Source organism: Prionailurus viverrinus, chromosome F1 (assembly GCF_022837055.1).
Source record: "Prionailurus viverrinus isolate Anna chromosome F1, UM_Priviv_1.0, whole genome shotgun sequence".
Classification (NCBI taxonomy): Eukaryota; Metazoa; Chordata; class Mammalia; order Carnivora; family Felidae; genus Prionailurus; species Prionailurus viverrinus.
This window is the reverse complement of record NC_062577.1, coordinates 12,187,038-12,206,339: the sequence shown is the minus strand read 5'-3', so window position 1 is coordinate 12,206,339 and position 19,302 is coordinate 12,187,038. Positions and strand designations below refer to the sequence as shown.

At 41.3% G+C, this 19,302-nt stretch overlaps 1 protein-coding gene and 1 non-coding gene across 4 annotated transcripts in view; both read right to left on the bottom strand.

Moving 5' to 3' along the window:
* Nucleotides 1-19,302, bottom strand: part of CF1H1orf105 (chromosome F1 C1orf105 homolog) — a 55,793-nt gene that overhangs the window by 8,139 nt on the left and 28,352 nt on the right. The window contains exons 5-7 of one of the 3 annotated variants that reach the window (XM_047840094.1): nt 16,370-16,437; nt 13,436-13,503; nt 10,026-10,432 (exon numbers count right to left, since the gene is read on the bottom strand). In XM_047840094.1, coding sequence (XP_047696050.1) covers nt 10,287-10,432; nt 13,436-13,503; nt 16,370-16,437 — 282 coding nt within the window. In that variant the 3' untranslated portion in view covers nt 10,026-10,286. The other 2 variants (XM_047840097.1, XM_047840095.1) reach the window with 2 other exon arrangements.
* Nucleotides 5,797-5,903, bottom strand: LOC125155929 (U6 spliceosomal RNA). Its single transcript, XR_007148435.1, has one exon. It is a non-coding gene; the product is annotated as a U6 spliceosomal RNA (small nuclear RNA).

Here is a 19,302-nt window from a genome sequence, read left to right as displayed (position 1 = left end):
TCAGATTGAGAACATTTGAGCCACGCTAGTCGTGTGAACTTCGACCACTTGTGTGAGTGCCAGCTTGTAGTTTAACTTCTCAGATGAGATGTTTCTCACCCTTTCTCCACCAGTGCCACAACAGAAACATGCCAGATTGTTTTTGCTGTCTCTCCCTGTTTGGCAAGTTTATTTCTCATTTACCTCGATAGTGAAGGTATAGCCCCCTTTTTAAAAAAGTATATTTATTTTATTTATTTATTTTGACAGAGAGAGAGCGAGCGCAGGAGGGGCAGAGAAAGAGGGAGAGAGAAAGAATCCCAAGCAGGCTCTGCACGGTCAGCATGCAGCCCGATGTGGGGATTGAACTCATGAACTGTGAGATCATGACCTGAGCCGACATCAAGAGTTGGGCACTTAACCAACTGAGCCACCCAGGCACCCCTGAAGGCATAGCCCTTAGATGTCTCAGCTTTATGTAGGGGTCCCCCCATTTGATTCCTCATCCTGGACATTTTTTCTTAATTAGTGCATAAAATAATGGCACATTTTTAATTGATGGCATTCTAGATTGAGTAGCATCTAGTAATTAATTAGAAAGCCTAGACCTTTGGGAATAAAATGCAAGATGGGTATGTGGAATGAGGGTGGCACAGAGGGAGAAAGCCACTGAAAAGGGACATGGGAACAAACAAAGAGACTAATTCATCATCTACACTCAGAGAAGAATCAGAATCTGACTTCACTGATAGAGCACTGTGATTATTGGCTACCGTTTGGGGCCTGAGTGCCTGAGGATGTGCTATGACACCAGTGAGACCTTGGACCTTAGGGTAGCACATCAGAGTCCCAAGCACAGCTAGGAGAGGGGATCCAAGAGTTTACACTCTTATGGTTCATTGGCGGGGGGGGGGGGGGGGGGGGTGGCGTGGGGCGGCAAGTTCTTTTTCTGAAAGAAAGGTGACTGGGAGCCCTTGCCCATCATTTATTTATTCTTTATCTCCCCTACTATCTGTAAATTCCAGCAAGGGCAGGCATTTTAGCTTTCTTCTACATCAGTGTCTTCCAATGCCTACACACGTCTCTGACTTATACTCGGGGCTTAACAAATATAGGTCACTGTTGGCACCTGCTAGAGGTGATGCAGGGGCTCAGGCCTGCGTTTGCAGTGACAGGCCCAAAGCAAACAGGCAGAGGTACAGAGACGCTAGAAGTAGGAGCCAAGATGTGAAGCCAAGTGGGTCAGAAAGGAGAGGAGCTGATGTGTGAGGAGTAGAGCAGGCAGAGGAAAGGATACTGGAGGAGCGCCCTGAGCTAGAGAGCAGGCTTCTCTTCAGTCTTCCTTGTGGTCCCTGAGCCTCTGGTGTGGGTGTGCTGAGGCCAGGGAGAAAAGCGAGCACGGGGCGAGTAGCCAGGTTGCAGGCAACACAAGAAGATACATTTTTCAGATGCTGCCCATGAAATTCCTAAACCATAATTACTTATTTATTTATTTTATTTATTTATTTTTTTACAAAATGTCTTATAGTAAAAGCAACTCAGAGACAAAGCAGTAGAATGCTCAGGTGCCCATGGGCTTGGCTCCACCTAGGCTCCTTTCTCTCCCACATCAGAGGTATCTATTTCTCATCCTCGCCTCTGCTCCTCGTCACCAAACTTCCTTCTTTCTGCAACTCATTGCAGTCCCAATTCTTCTGGAGCCCCCAGTGCTGTGACTAGCTTACTAGTATCTTAATTATATCTGGTAACTCTTTTTCACTCCTTTCCTGTTGGACTTCCTGTGTTATCTGGCACCCCTTGGGAACCTCCTATTTCCTAAAACTCTGCCCTTGGTCTCTGGGACACTTTCTCCTGGTTTCTTCTCAGTTTAATTGTCAACCTTCTCTTTCTAATCCTTTGTTGACATTCTCCAAGCCTACCCACTTGGGTCCCTCTCTTTACACGCTGCAGCACAACACCGTCTCCTTGAATTATCTCACTGATACCATTAGCTTCAAATACCACCGTCAGACTGTTGACTCCTAGAAATGAACCTCCAGTCTAGTCTCTCTTCATAGGGTCCAACTGTATATTCAGCTAGAAGTTAAAAAGATTTACCAACCTTGCCTGGATTTTTGCAAAAGCCTCTACCTGGTCTCCCTCCAACTGGTCTTTCCTCCTTCCACTCAGCTGTTTGTTTCTCAAACCCAGTTCTGGTCATGTTTTTCTTTAGCCTGCTGAGTAAGTATTGCACATCCACATAATATCATAGCTGGTATTTTGTACGTGCCTTTATGATTACACCTATCATATGGTGTTGTAATGCTTTGTTTGCATATCTGTCTCTCTCATTAGACTGTGAGTTCTAACTAAAAACTATTATCTATAAATCATCTTTGTAAGGCTTCCATGAAGCATAGAGTCTGGTATGTTTTAGGAACTCAAAGAACGAATGAAATAGTTAATGAATGAAAGCAAATGTTGGGTTGGGCTGAGATCCCTTCTTGTTAAACATTAACTCCTTTTAAAACCAACACTGCCACATTTCTTACTTCTTTGTCAGCTGCTTAATACATTATCCCTGTTGACTCTTGTGTAATATTCTACAAGTGGAGACACAGAAAACCTTAGACCAGCTTTGGAAGGAAATCTCTAAGCATAGAAAGAACCCTAACTAAAAGCATTCCAAGCACAGTTTCAGATCCGTCAGGTCATACTACGTTTACAGCTGGTTAATAACTAATATTTACTGAGAGCTATGTGCTCAGGTGCTGTACATAATCACTCCACTTAATCCTTACGGCAACCCTATGTGGTAGGTACACTAGCACCATCTTGATGGATGTACCGTCTTATCCGTTCTTGTGCCCTGGTACCATCATGTACCAAGATGGAAGTACCATCCCAAGGGAACTCCGCCAACATGAGCGCAGTGCCCATGCTTGTATCCGCTATGGTTCATCCCCCCGTAGAGGCTGCCCCTTTGCACTAAAGACAGTAGCAATGGCTCTTTAAAATTAGCTTATGGACAATTGTTCTAGGAAACCCTGTAGCTCAGGCTAGAGACCCCTTCCTCTCTCCTGTGCATACCTCCATCACAGCACTTCTAACATGTCATTGTGATTATCTGTCAGCCTACCTCTACTGTCCAGTTAGATCACAAACTTCTCAAGGACAAAAAATGATTATATTAATTGGGTTGTATCTACAGCACCCAACGTGATGCCTGTTGCTTGGTACGTTTTCAGCAAATATTTATTAAATTAAAGTAAATCAAATGGAGAAAAGCCCTAGGCTAACTGATGGCCCTAGGGGGCACAGAGGCCTGCTCCCAGAACTGGACACCTTCTATTTCTCTTCTGTTTCTCAATATTGAAACTGATGCCCTCTTTAACATAAAAATTTTACAGCCCCTCTGATAATCACTAATATGCAAAAGATAATAGTTTTTAGCTCAGTCCAGTTTCTGCACATCCTCACCAGCTAAAAAGACTTTATTCAGATTGACTTTCATTATTTTCTACTATTAATGTAGTTATGTTTGTTTTAAATGCATGTGTATATATGCAAAATATTTCAATATTGAATGCAACTTCTTCAAAAAAATTTTTTTAAATGTTTATTTTTGAAAATTAAAAATAGATCTACCCTATGACCCAGCAATAGCACTGCTAGGAATTTACCGAAGGGATACAGGAGTGCTGATGCATAGGGGCACTTATGCCTACTTTCAACAGTAGCCAAATTATGGAAAGGGCCTAAATAAATGTCCATCAACTGATGAATGGATAAAGAAATTGTGGTTTATATACACAGTGGAATACTACGCGGCAATGAGAAAGAATGAAATATGGCCTTTTGTAGCAACATGGATGGCACTGGAGAGTGTTATGCTAAGTGAAATAAGCCATACAGAGAAATACAGATACCATATGTTTTCACTCCTATGTGGATCCTGAGAAACTTAACAGAAGTCCATGGGGAGGGGAAGAAAAAAAAAAGGTTAGAGAGGGAGGGAGCCAAACCATGAGAGACTCTTAAAAACTGAGAACAAACTGAGGGTTGATGGGGGGTGGGAGGGAGGAGAGGGTGGGTGATGGGTATTGAGGAGGGCACTTGTTGGGATGAGCACTGGGTGTTGTATGGAAACCAATTTGACAATAAATTTCATATTAAAATAAATAAATGTTTATTTTTGAGAGGGGGGAGGGGCAGAGAGAGAGGGAGACAGAGGATTCAAAGCAGACTCTGCACCGAGAGTGCAGAGCCTGATGTGGGGCTCAACCTCACCAACTGTGAGATCATGAACTGAGCTGAAGTCAAACATTTAACCAACTAAGCCATCCAGGTGCCCTGAATGCAACTTCTAAATGCACCTCTCTACCCCCAGAGATCATGATATGGCTCCACTGAGAATTCCTGGATTTCCCAGTTTTGCTCTGGTCAGCCCCTTCCTCAGGCAGCCCCTTAGATCTCGTCTCGTGACTGGGCTTTACCACAGATGACCAGACTTCCAAGATACTGAACTCCTGCTCTTGACATTTCCAAGTATCTCTTTCCCCATCTCCACACACATCTCTACCTCCCTCTCTACTGCTGCACTCCACTTTGTTAGGACTCCAATTGCTGACCAAAACTCTAGGGCTGACAGGTATAAGACTTGTTCACTGCCTTTGCCACTCTCTTGGGTCTAGTCTGCCTTCCTACTCTCTACCACCCACCTTTGAAGCCTTGTCTATCCCGGTGGGCAAGCTTCACACCAGGACCTACCTCCTCTGGCTCCTCTCTGCGCTATCAGTCCACAGACATGACACAATCCAGTAACCTCGAATGTCTAACAGGCTAAAAGAAGAAAGGCCTCTGTTTGATGCCAGCACGTGTCATTTCCCACTCTGGGAAAACCCAACACGATGAGGCTGGGTTTTGTTTGGTTTAAAGCCAGTTTTATCCCTCAGATGGTAGAGGATTCCATGGAGAGAACTGCTATTTTGAACATAATTCTAACAAGGTTGAGGTGATCGGTTGATACGAAATCTTAGATATTGTGTTGACAAAGAGATGGACACTGTTCACAATCAGAGGCAGAGTAGGATAGAGGAAGGAGCTTCTGTGATAGAGGAAGGAGGTATGTGCTCAGAAAGACCCAAGTTCAATTTCCGACTACATACTCAGAAAGACCCAAGTTCAAGTTCCAAAGTGTGAGTTATTTAGCCTTTGTGAGATCCAATTTCTTCACTCATATTTGGAGATAATAACCCTAACCATTTTGAAGGGTTATTGTAAAGATCAAATGTGAACTCACTAACAGTGTTGACCATGTAGTAGAGAACACAGTAAAAACTTATCTGATTACCCTCTTTATCAACATCCAGTATGAGGTTGGTAAATGTTAGTTTATCAGATTTCCAAATGTTAAATGAAAACATGTGTTTGCTCCTGTGGTCAGAGACTCTAAGTGGAAACCTTGAGCACAATTGTATCATTTCTCATAAGATTTTTTTTTTTGCCATCTGAATAATTAAACATCTTATTCTTTAAAAACTAATGGGTCATGATAGAAAATGGGTTTAAAAGTTGAACAATCACAAAAAAATATATACGAGGACCGTTAAGCATATGAAAACAAGTTCAGTCTCATAATTAGAGAACTAAAAATTTCAATGACACAGAGATATTTTTCATCTCTGAAATTAGTTTTAAAATAAAAATTATTACAGTCGTTGTTGAGGCTGAGAGTAATAGGCGCATGCATGCATTTGTAGTGGTAATACAAATTAGAAAACTCTTATGCGGGGACATTTTTCAATTTCCAATAAATGTACATATGAGCTTAGCTTAAAAAATATGGGACACTTCACAAATTTGCATGTCATTCTCATGCAGGAACCACGCTAATCTTCTCTCTGTCCTTCTAATTTTAGCACATGTGCTGCTTTTACTAAGACGGATACGTTTATCCTCATTATGTGGCACAGGAAACCAGGACTCAAAGAAGTTAAGTAACTTGACCAAAATTATACAGTTATAAAATATCACAATTCTGGGTTTATCTCTGCAGTTGCATCAACCCAATATGGTAAGAATGTTATCTCATACTTATCAGAAGGTCTAATAGGTCGTTACATACAAATTTGATGAACAAAAAAGAAAAAATAATAATTACCCAGTAAATGGCCTTTACTTGATAGCAGCAGATGAAACGAACAACGTGAAGAGGGGTGGTATTTAAAGAGGTTTTGGTTTTTTTATAAAACAATTATCTTGGCCTTTGCAGCAGGTCAATGTCATGAAAAAGAAAGTTGGGGTACAGTTCGCTTAGATTAAAACAAGCAAAACTGCAAAGTGTCCTCCCTGATTTTTTTTGGCTTTGAGAAGACCAGCCATAATAGACATGTTGGGAACAAACTGGGGAACTTGAATATGGACTGAGTGGAGATAAAAATAAGGAATTATTATTCACTTTTCGTTGTGTGTGATAACAGAAACTGTCCTTTAAAGGAGAATTTTTTTTAATTAAAAAAAATAATTTTTTTTAAAAGTTCTTTTACTCTGGAGCTACATGCTGAACTATTCAGTGGTAAAATGTCATGATGTCTTTATTTTAAAATGGTTCAGTAAAGCGATTTGTAGATAGAGGGAATGTGGCAAAATATTGACCACTGCAGACTCTAAGTGGAGGACATATAGGTGTTCTTTGTGGTATTATTCTATTTCCCTGTCTGTTTGAATATCCTCAGAATAAATTACATATGAAAGAAGAGGTCCTTGGGAAGCTCTGATCCAAAGGGAGGGCTCTAGAATTGTTCCATGGGGCTTGGTTCCTGGCCCTGTTCCTTACAAAGACTGGGAGGACTAACACTCACTGAAACCTAGGTTTGGCAAGATGGTCACTGGCTGGAATCTGGCTAAAGGAACCTTAATAAGAAGAAGGTAGGGTCGTGTGTACGGGTTTGAAAAAATGAACAGCCTGAGAAAAGCTGTTAGAATAGCAATTTTCACCAAAAGGGCAAAAAAGCGTTAGTTGGTGGCAAGTGTTGGTGAGAACAAAGTCACACAGCTGCCAGGAAAATGAACTTCAGGTCAGTCTGCATTTCTGGAAGCAGATAATCCAGAACGAGGGGGGTTGAGAGTCCCTCAGGCACATTGGGCCAGGTGCATCTGGAGTTTGAGATTCCACTCTGAGTGCCTTGTTTTGAGTGGCCCTGTGTGGGTCCAGAGAGGGTGGCCGGGTCGTGTCATATTGGCCAAAGAACCTCAGGATCAGAAGTTCAAAAAAGACTAAGAGGAACATGGGTGGTGCAATCAAATATTTCATGGGTTTTGTGCAAGACGGACTAGCCCTGTGTAGGCAGCTTCATAAAAAAGAACCAGGTACACTTGTTACAATAAAATGAAGACTTTTTGTAAAGATGCCAGGGAAGGACTGCCTTTGCTAAATGGAGAGCATTGTGTGCACCGTTCATCGTTCATCGCTCTCCTTTCACGCTAAGAGAACAATGGTAAATTTGAGACAAAGAGAGAGGAAAAACAAGACAAAGTTCTTCAGAAGTTTGAAATGCTACATAAGCTGAAGCAAGGTTTCTATTTGCCGGTACTAGCATTTTGATAGCAAAATTTCCAAGGGCTGGAGATAAAATTTATCTTTGCGCTGGATGCTTGCCTAACGTTTGCCGTTTGCAAGCACTGTGTTGTCCATGTGCACGAAGACAAATAATTACATTGATAGTTTATCCAAAGCTAGATAGCCCTGGTCACTTTTCAAAGTTTTTATTTGTTTGCTTGTTCCATCTTGTTTTGTTTTTGAGTCAGTGAAACATTCATGTGGTTTAAAATTCAAAGAATAGGGGCGCCTGGGTGGCTCAGTCAGTTAAGTGTCTGACTCTTGATTTTAGCTCAGGTGGTGATCTCACGGTTCTTGGGCTAGACAGTGTGGAGCCTGCTTGGGATTTTCTCTCTTACTCTCTCTCTCTCTCTCTCTCTCTGACCCTTCCCTGCTTATGCTTTCTCTCTCTCAAAATAAATAACCTGAGAAATGAAATTTAAAAAATAAAAATAAAACTATTTATTCAAAGAATAAAGGAATACTATGAAATATCTCCTCCCTCTGCCAATTTCTGTGCTCCAGTCATACAGTCCCACTCCTCAGAGCCAACTAATGTTAGCCAAAATCTTGTTGTTGCATGCATGCCTTACTCTTTACCTAATTTTCTCAATGTGAGAGTCTAGGAAGCAAGGGTTTCCTGACTCTTTGGCTATGTGACCCATAAGATGCTTTCTGTTACACAGGACCAAGTAGAAGCCAATCCCAAGGGATTTAGGAACAAGTATTCCTTGAAACAGCAAACACCAGCAAATGCCTAACTCTGCTATTCTGCAGTTTACTGGCCAGGAAGTGAAATGCCTCGCCAAAGACTTTGCAAGGGAAAGATAACATCTGTGGGGGTAAATATGGCTATTTCTTCTCTGACCAACTTTTCCGGCAAAGTTATACAATTGCATCTTTGTTCTTGTCCAGAGAGCTGGGCGGCTGGTGCTATGGAGCACCATATTATATGTCATATACTATTGTTGGTATCACTGGGGATTTATAGTGGAGAGTAACTCATGCTTATTTACATATTGGCCCATCCACATGCTCTTCAATTATGTCTCTCTGTGTTATTTCTCCAATGGAAACAAGTTCCTAATACCTAATACCACTTGTAAATATCTTTCAAATATGCATCTGGGAGGCTCCTGTGGGGATATGCTGTTAGCATGAGATATCATTCTCATCCTCATTAAGTGATACATTTTTCTAGAGAGACAAGAATTACATGTATGAAACAGGGATTGTACTTAGGGCTCTCAGTCTTTAAGAGTGTAAAAGTTTCCTACGATGAAAAAGTTTAAGAACCACTGATATAGACTATTGTTCTCAGTCACCACACTAGAACACTGGCAAACACCAGAACATTATTCTTCTTGATGAGATTTTGGAAACACCCTTGTACTCCAGATGGGGACTTCTTGAGACTTACGAAGCAGTCTATCTGACTAAGCATATAATATTCAAATTACCTCAAAAACTCCAAATAATTGTGCTTGGGACATGTATTTCTCCCTAATTCAGGGGTACAGATACCCCAAATCCTTTTACTGGATATGTTCATTTGCAAAGCACAAAAGAAGAAACATTTTTATCCATGGTTTGTCTGTCCTTTGGCAATGATCTGAAGTGGAATCATGATTCATGTGTGCTCTGAGAGGAAGTGCGTATTACTTCCGGAATTACTGAACCCTAACTGAACTGAAACCAAGAATCATAGCCTACCAGAAACATAGGGCAATCGATCAAGTTTTACTGGTTTTGGGAGGGTTTGTGTGTGTGTATAAGAAATGAGGTCAATTTAGGTACCAGGCCATTTGTTAAAGATTCCTGAAGCCTGTTCTTCAAATACAGTCAGCACAGAGGTTGGTTCTCGCATGTTGGCCCAGCATCCATTTAGCCAGGATTTGGGGATTCTACAAGGCTATTGCACCCTAAAGAAGGGAAGGGACCTTTTATATATGAGCCTGAAGGTGGGTATGGACCACTTGTGCCTATAAATACAATATTTGTAAGCCTAGAGTTTTCTTCTGTCTCCCTCACACTGCTGACACATGGACCAAGACAGAGCTGAAGGTGTACATTCTCAAACCAAAGTAACAAAATGACAAAATACAAGCACATGGTTTAGACACGATGGAGCAAAGATTAGATGAATATCTGATTACACACAGGGCGCTAAATGACATCATGTGAGCGGGGCAAGACAAGGCACGGTTCCTGTCCTTGACGGTTGCAACCACTAACCACTTGCCATTTTCCCCATTGCATCACAGTATCCTCTTGTCATCTGCCAGTTAACTGACAGAGATAAGGACAGAAAGGTGACCTCCATTTCCCTTTCATTATGTATTCATAATAGGTTAACCCCCTGAGGGACTTCCCAGAGCCATCTCCAGCCCTCTGCTCTGAAGAAGAGCTGAAATAATTTTCACAGGAAATTCACGTCTTAGAAACAGAAGGGTGTTGTCTATTACACCACAATTATGAATCCTAAAAAAATAAAATTAATGACACTTGAAATGTTCCACTTGAATCAGCAAGTCTTTATCATCTTGTAAATTAGACCACTTGTATTTAGGAAAAGTGAGAAGAAGATTGTCAAGAGCTCCCAAGAAGGCAAAAATGAGTCACCTTTTTGGCGACAGGTGGGTATTTATGAGAATGCGCTAGCGTCAGAAACAGGCTTGGTTAACTTGTTTTCTCTTGGTGAGTCTGGAAGAGGATGAGCTCCAACCACTCATTGCCTCATTGTCTTGCCTACCGGCTCCTTTCCGGGCAAGGAAGAGAGCTGTGTCTCCTGCAGAGATTTGTAGGTATCTGCCAACAGTCCGTGGAAGACAGCTGTCCTGGGGCCCCGAATGGGCAGTCTGTAGTGAATGCTCTCTGGGGGATGGTGCAAGAAGAAGGAAAAGCAAGGGCTTCTTAGAATCTATTTTTAAAGAAATTCAAAGTATCTAAAGGTCACCAAAGGCTTTTGTTCAACCTTATAAAACAGATTCAAAGTTCACATAAGAATTCCTTTTAGGAGAACCATCTTTAAGCTTCTACAAATCTTGTCAAGGAGGTCAGAAAAGAGTACCTAGAAGCAAAACTCAAGTATTAAAAGTCGTGGCCAATTAAATAAAAAGTGAATATAAAATGTGTCTGCAGTTGTAATGTGAGTCAAAGGGAAAAGAGGATTCGATGCTTAGAAGACTTTTCAGGGACACTTATATGGTTCTGTCTTCAAACAAACAGACTCACATGATCTTACAAAAAGTTGCAATAGTACTTGCATGTCAAAACGAACCTTCATTTTATGAAATGATTTAATTTAGGGTTCCTTAAATTCCTCATCATCCTGACCTCTTCTTCAAACATGATTCTAGTTACAAAAAAGTTGGTTAATCTTCAACTTTTCCAAAAGACACATTGCTTGAAGGAGAGTAAATTAGTGCATGAAATAACATCTTTCTATTGGAAGTCACTGAATGCAAGGGACTTAGGAGTCCTGAATTCTCTGGAAAGCTCCTCGCTCCAGCTGAGTGAGAGCTAAGAGATGTCACAAGACCACAGACCTAGGATCCGTTCAGTCTCGTCACTGGAATGAGGAAACAGAGGTCCAGGGTCACAGGCACTGATGGACTGAGGGCCAGAATCCAGCTCTCTTTAGTCCTAGTTCAGTGTCCCCTCACTGTGCCAGGTGGTCGGCCAACTCAGGGGGTTTGCATCTCTACCAATGTTTAACGACAACAAGAGCCTGTGTCATGAAACGCCAGAGTCAATGTAAGCGAACTAGAAGAAATCCCCATCACTTAGAGAGATAGGCTCTTTCCGTTTACTTGGTTCTTACCGATAATTACTGATAACATATAAAGGTTAGCTGACTCCAGAAAAATACTAGAAGTCGCGGTTGTCATCGATGAGAAGAGTTAGGCAGTGACCGGCAGGAACGTTCACGGGGATGAGTCAGCCTTCTGGCACTTGGAGCGTTTCCACAGGCAGTGTCACACAGGCGGGCGGCAGCTTCAGCAGCAAGCAGCAAGCGCTTTGGCAGGGACGCGTCTCAGCTTTATAAACTGCTGGGGCCAGAGCCCTGTCAGCAGTTGTTCTGGGCTGATCAAAGGTGAAGGCTGCTTGTACTGAGTGTCTGACTCTCAGGCGCAGGGGCGAGGTGGTGGGCAGGCAGAACGCTTCTCTGGTTTTACAGGTGGGAACACAGAGGCCCAGACCGTTTAAACAATTTGGCCAGTCCTGTACAGCAAGCCGAGGCGCTGAAGCCAGGCCTCGTTGCTTCTAGGCTGGTGCTTTTACAAACACCTTGGGGAAGGTTAGAATAACCGAAGTGAAGCTTAGAGATGTCACAGTAGGTCTACCAGGCTTTAGCTCATAGCCAGCTCTGTAAGCACTCTCCCTGAAGTCCTCCTCCAAGACTGCTGCCCTTGGATGGACTCTAGGGGCAAGAGCCATAATACGTCCAAGAACATAATGTGCTCATGTTATGTACACAAAGTCTGGCTCTTACATTGGTAATTGAAATACACTCCCAGCATTAATAAATTGATGAAAGGCATCTTATCGCACTGCCCTATAGAATTACAAAATAAACATTCTTGCTGAGGGAAGGGCATGTAAGTGTGTGTGTGTGTGTGTGTGTGTGTGTGTGTATTACTCCTTTGTGAGGCAGGCCTGAAAAAGTCCAGGTTCAGGGTAAACTCAGAACGAGTGTGTGACTGGAACAGAGAACACTGTGACCGGCCGTACATGTCGGTCACCCAGTGTTCTTCTGGCTTCAAGAAAATGAGGTGGTTGCGAACCGGTGAACAGCAGAGTGTGCTCTTTCCTTGGGTGGATGCTCTTAGCTCGAGGCTCTTCAGACCCTGGGGCTAAATGAGAGCCATGACCGAGGCCGGTATTTGTGGCTACCTAAGAAGGGGTTCACTGGGACATGGCAGCCTTTGGCTGCACTCACATGAATGTCTCCAAACCTCAGCTGTCTACCTTTTACCATCCCAGCAGGATACCCCTTCTATCTTCACATTTCGTCTCTGGATGCCTTCTCAGGCAGTTCTGGCTCTAGTGCCCCTGAAGCCTCCCAAGATGGAGCTCAGACTTTTCCATTTGAATAAGCAAAGAAAGTGATCCTGATTTGCCTTACTGTGTGTATCAAATGAAAGAAAAATTGGAGGTGGCTTCAGTTAATACGGGAGCATGTGAGACTATGGATAAAGTCGCTAAAATGATAGCCTATGCTGCACTAAACCCCTGAGTTGTACCACCCCAAGGAATGACCCACACCCACCTTCACCAACCCAGTGTTGGCTTCTCTAGAAGATGAGACACGGTCAACACTGAAGCTGGAGTTAGATGGTATCCTTTTTTTCTATTAATAGCAAGTGGACATAAGAATAACGCAAGGCTGCTGCCAGGAGAAGGCAGGTGGTTTAGGAAGCCTGTGGGGTGGAAAGTTCAGGCCTTCGGCGAGGCCATTCCAGGGTTGTGGGCATGCAACTCCTTCCCCACATTAACTGGTACTGTTAGGACTGCCTGAGATGGGATGATCTACTTTGTGCCCCATTTCCATGAAGATTCTTCAGCAAGTAGATTACGGGGCTCTTTAGAAAGAATGAGGCGGGGCCGTATGGCATGGAGAGGACCCAGGAAGGAAAATGGCATACATAAAGGCCAGTGAAGCCTGGGGAGGGGACAGGTGGGCTGGTGTGAAGGGAGCACGTCAAGGCCCTAAGCAGCATGTGAAACAGGCCATAAGCAGCATGTGAAAAGAGAAAGGGGCAGACAGTGGGAACGGGTTCAGATAATTTAGAACCTATTTTAGGGATTAAACTTTTCATCCTACTACTGTGGGGGTTGTATATCCCCCAATACAAGTACTCTAAAAATGCAAACCTGTTGAGATGTCATTACAGGAATGTTTGGATTCAGTCTTGGCTTTTGGTGGAGGAAGACTCATCATTCTGTTCGGAAGAAGCAAGAAAACACATTAGTTATGAGACCAAAGCTCGGTGGAAAGGAATGTACCTTTATACATTTTAAAGCACAGATGCTGTCTTGAGTCTGGCACCTGTTAACCTGGCGCTTAGACCGCTTGGCCACAGTGCGAGATGACTGGACCAGAAGCTGCTGCATCTCAGGTTCTTCTTGCTTTATGGATTTTGATAAAAACTTCATTGAAAAAAATATCTTATTCACTGTCAGAACATGTATGGTCTAAAAACAGAAGGAACCAAGAATCCTCCAGTGTCCAGAAAAACATAACAACTCTTCCAGATCAGTAATCTACCCTCCAAGTGCAAAGCAGAATATTTTGGTTAGAACCTTCGTATTTCATTTCATTTCATCTCATTTCATCTCATCTCATCTCATCTCATCTCATCTCATCTCATCTCATTTCATTTCATTTCATTTCATTTCATTTCATGTATTTTTGCTTTAAAAATCCCTTTTTATTCCCATCAATATAATTCTGTTTGACACATTTCTCTACTTTTGAGTGTTACTAAAGCAAAACAGAAACCATTTGGAAACACTTTGTTGTTAATCCAACTTCGATTAAGTAAAATTTTATACAGATTTTTACAGTTTTTTTAGTTTTTTTTTAAAGTTCTTATTTTAATCACCTGGTGCTCATCACGACAAATGCATTCTTTAATCCTCATCCCCTATTTCACCCTCCAATTTTAGAGAAAATGTCTTCACCACATCCTATTTCTCCCGGCAGCTAAGGCTGTGGAAGTGACCCTCGACCAAAACGCATATGAGCCCAAACCATTTCTATATTAAATTGCTTAATTTCTAAAGGCTGACAAATCTGTAAACTTTGATGGGATATCTAAGTCTCTACACTCATTTCATGGTTTCTATTTCTACAAAGATTTTCCAAGATTATTTTTACTTTGTTACCAAAAATATGGCCCATCTGGCCAGTTTCTTTTACTCAACTGTCATTGGAGGATTCAGTGGGACTAAGAAAAAAAATCCCTTCTATCACCCATGTTGAGCAAACCAGAAGGTGGTATTTGTCAGACTGAATAATTTAAGGTTTGTTTGCACTATAATTCAACAAATATATATCCCTCCACTAATATTTCCTCTCTGTCTTTCTTTTTCCCTCTCTTCCTTCTTTCTTTCATTCCTTTCATTCATTCCTTCCATTTTACACACATCCTTTAATTTTTACAATGGTTACAATTTAAGTCACTTTTTTTTTTGAGAATGAAAGAGAGAGAGAAGCGGGGCTCACTCAAAGCAGGACTCAAGCTCATCCCATGTGGGACTTGAACTCATGAACTGTGAGATCATGGCCTGAGCCAAAGTCAGATGCTTAACAACTGAGCCACCCAGGCACCCTAAAGTCACTTTTTAAAAACTATTTTTTCAGTAAGTACAATTCTACCTGAGACTCATAAACTGTGAGGACCAATTTAATAAGCTACAGACAGAACCAGGATCTTACTTTATAGTCACACTAGCTAAATCTCAAACAGAAGTGGTCTGTTTTCCTTCAATACATTGAAAAAAAAATGACGAACCTAATGATACTTCAGGTTAGTGTTGACATGATTTTAGGGTTGGCTCAACCCTTAGTCTAGCTCAAAAAGAATAAATCAGCTAATTGTTTAAAATCAACTAATGATTCTGGAATTTGGGACTTTATTTAAAATACCAAACTTGCAAGATAAATAAACTGGGGCAACAAATTTCAAAAATTCTTTCATTGGAGCGTGAAACTTTTGCTCAGAAATCTCAGACTTTAGATATTTCAGTTTTCCATTTAAAGTTGATAAATAACATTTAGTCGAATTCCTTTTATTATGGTCTCACAGGAGCCTTTTAAAAGTATAGAGTCAGTGTAGGTCAATGTTATCAGTGCTGGAGCCTGTCGAGTTCAAATACACTACCCATTTCCTCCCTGACCCTATCTCTTGGGGCCAGGCACCCAGGACCTGGGCTTCATGCCTCTGAGTCCACATCTCAGCTTGGAGTGAATTTCATAAAAAGAATCATAGCATCTACTGCTGTCCAACATAAGGTTACCAAAAACAAACAAACAAAAAAAACAAAAAAACCCACAACTATTTGTTTTCCCATATTATTTCCTTCTATATGGGGAAAAAAAGTTGAAGATTGTCATTAGATCACATATAACTTTTTTGATTGGTCACATTAAATCTGACTATGACTGTAAAGCAAGTCTACCTATATTGGTGCCTTATCCAGGATGAGTTTGCAGTTTGAGTTTTTTAATGAAGTAAAAATGGAGTCTTTCTTCCCTTTCTGAGAGCTGAATACAGAAGAAAAAAAAACACCCTGAAATCCAACTCATCAAAAATCTGACTGGATTTTATTTTTTATGTACTTGACCTTGTTAAGAAAGCAGCAAATGACCACCACACAAACTGATGACAGCAATTTTTTTTTTTTTAGTAAAAAGTAGCAGAGGATGTCCTGGACTGAGAACAGATTATGTGGGATCTCCCATATCTTCTCAACACAGAAGTCATTTGCATGGAGAATGTGTACTCAGTTCTGCCTGAGTTACCAAAGGAATCTTCTTTCCTCCCCCTCGTACTGTTCTTGGGGAGGTGGAAAGGCAGATTATACTTTCTACCATAATTTCAATAGTTGTTCAAGCAAAAGGATGAAAACAACGATTTTGGTCTAACTATCTTGTTTAAACAGGAAATGAAACCGGTCAAGAAGCCTATTCTCTAAGCATTCCCTGAACATTCTACTTCCTATGTTTCTCAATCCACTGTCCTGTGTCCCCAAACTGATGTAATAAGAATTAAAATGATGTCCAGATTGAAATCTTAGACTTACCTATGACTCATTAAATTCTCAAAGGATAGCTTCAGATTATGAGGGATTATCAAAGTTCTTGGTTGTACCTGAGGAAGAAAATCTCATTTAGAGCAGTGCCCCCCAACCTCTATTCCAATTTAAATAAATAATGCACCACCTTAGCGAACTCAAGTTGTATCTAGTATTAGAATCATTCACATATTCTTTTGTGACATGAATGAACCAGAGGGGATCACCTACTCACAACTCATAAGGTCTATGCTCTTCCCAGGTTATCAGCTTTTAAAGTTAGAAACCTCAAGATTGGTAAACCCTCCCATTCTCTTCGTGGAGCTCACCTCCAATATCCTTCAGGTCTCAGAGCACCTGTCAGCCCCTCACAGACACCACTGACTCCCAGACCACTGTTAGGTAGTCCTCTGCCTTCCATTCTCACTGTTTCCTAGGCTTCCTCTATCAGAATATTCCTAAGGTTTTTATTGTATTTACTTGCTTGATGTCTGGTTTCCCTCATAGACTTTCAGCCTCACCACATGTCTCTGTTTTTGTACTTCCAGGTTCTAACACAGTGACTGTTTAAGAAGTATTTGTTGATCAAATTTGTGAAATGAATGAACCCCTTTTGAAGCACACTGGAAAGTTTTAAGTGTGTCCTTCACATAGGACTAAAATAAATTATACGGTTACAGTATTCCCGATTAAGACATTATTTTCTTGAACTTTTCCAGGTTTGTTACTAGCACTAGACATTGGTTTTCTTTTGGGGCTCAGGCTTTCACTGAGAATTATATTCCCCCCATTATTTCTCAAAAGGTATTGTAGCCATGACAATGACAAGACAGTAACAAAATGTGAGTGCAGATGTTCAGCTGGGCTACTCATTGAGTGACTTGCGATTTAAATTCATGACAGAGCAAGGGTGCCTGGTGGCTCAGTCAGTTAAGCGGTTAAGTGGTAAAGTGGTTAAGCATCCAACTTCAGCTCAGGTCATGATCTCAAGGTCTGTGAGTTCAAGCCCCATGTCTGGCTCTGTGCTGACAGCCCAGAGCCTGGAGCCTGCTTCAGTTTTGTGTCTCCCTCTCTCTCTGCACCTCCCCTGCTTGTGTTCATTCTCTCTCTCAAAACTAAAAAAATAAATAAACTTAATGACACAACAAAACTACAAATTAAGGACCTTCAGAAGTGCTTGCAAATAGAGAAAAATCTGAATATTAAATCTATAGAAATGCCAAGCACCTACTGTATTTAAGCAGATTGTTGTAACTCTTTAGTTGAGGGAAAGTGAGGGGAGGGGGAAGAAGGAATGACCCGGTAACAGGAGCATCTGGGAGTGGTGAGGGCAGCAAAGACTTCGGTGAGAACCTGAGAAGAGGTTTCTAGATACATAGAAGGGATGAGAATGAAGGAGACACACTGCTTTTTTCCAAGTTTCTTCTGAAGTTGGCTCCGTTCCAAAGAAATATGGTGGAAACTATCTACCTTCTCCTGATTAGCATGACCCCTTTTCAAAAGCCCCTAAATCCAGCTAGTACTACTGTATGCATGAGTGGGCTACAGGGGCTTCCTCAGAACAAAGCTACCATTTTGTCCCTGAGAAGAAGTGTGTCATGTGGCCAACTCCTATTCAGTCTTGAAAACCCTGCATGGTCTTCTTCTTGGAAGACTTCCTGGATACCCACTTACCATGCTCGGCCCACCGGGTCCATTTCTGTTTCTATTCATCATTTTATTGTCATTATTTGTTTATCTGTTGGCTCCTTAAAGGCAAGGCTTATGTCTTATTCTTTTGTTCTTATTTTGCCTTCATAGCCTAAGCACCTGGCCCATGGTAAGCAATCAATACATATTCGTTTCAGTGGACTGAATTACATAGACTTTTGAAACCAGTTAATTTACATATGTTAGAGAATGCCTCTAACTTCCTACAGTATGTTCACCTTGACATCCTACTTTGAAGGGGCTTGAAAGTGTGTATTAGAGAACAACGCAGATAACAGAAGGACTACAAAATAGATGTTTTAAGGGGAAGCTCAGCTGTTTGGAGCAGAGAAGTGGCAAGAGACAGTTTACATAAAAGTTAGGCGGATACCCCTGGTGACTCACAACCATAACTTTCAGTAGGCGTTACTTCCACACTAAATAGTTGAGCTCCTGGTGTGGGGTACTCATGCAGGTATATTAGTAGTTTATACATGCCAGGTCCTGTTTAGGATTTTTCTGTTTTCGGTATTCATCCACTTTATGCTTTTATTTTTTTAAATATTTTTCTAGTGCTCATCTTTTTGTAAATCCAGACACCATAAGATTCACCATCTCAGCGTACAACTCAGTAGTTTTTAGTAGTGTCACAAAGTCGGACAACCATTGCCACTATCTACTTCCAGAAGATTTTCATCAGCCCAGAAACTCTGTCCTCATTAGCACTCATTCTTCAAGTCCTTGGCAACCATTACCCGTTTTCTATTTCTATAGATTTGCCAATGCTGGACATTTCATATAATGAAATTTATATAACACGTGGCCTTTACTGCCTGGTTTCTTGTACATAACGAAATGTTTTCAAGCTTGTAGCATATAGAAATACTTTCTTTTCATGGCTGAATAATATTCCATTGTATGGATTTAATCACATTTTGTTTATGCATTTATCAGTTGATAGACCGTTGAGGTATTTTCATTTTTTGGCTATTATGAATAACGCTGCTATGAACATCCTTGTACAAGTTTGTGTATGGACATATGTTGTCAGTTCTCTTGTGTATATATCTAGGATGGAATTGGTGGGTCATATGGTGACTCTATAGTTTGAGGAATTGCCAAACTGTTTCCTAAAGCAGCTGCATTGTTTTACATTCCCGCCATGTGTGGGGGTCCCAGTTTCTCCATATCCTTGTCAACACTTGTTGTTGTCCACTTTTTTATTACAGCTGTTCTTGTGGATATAAAATAAT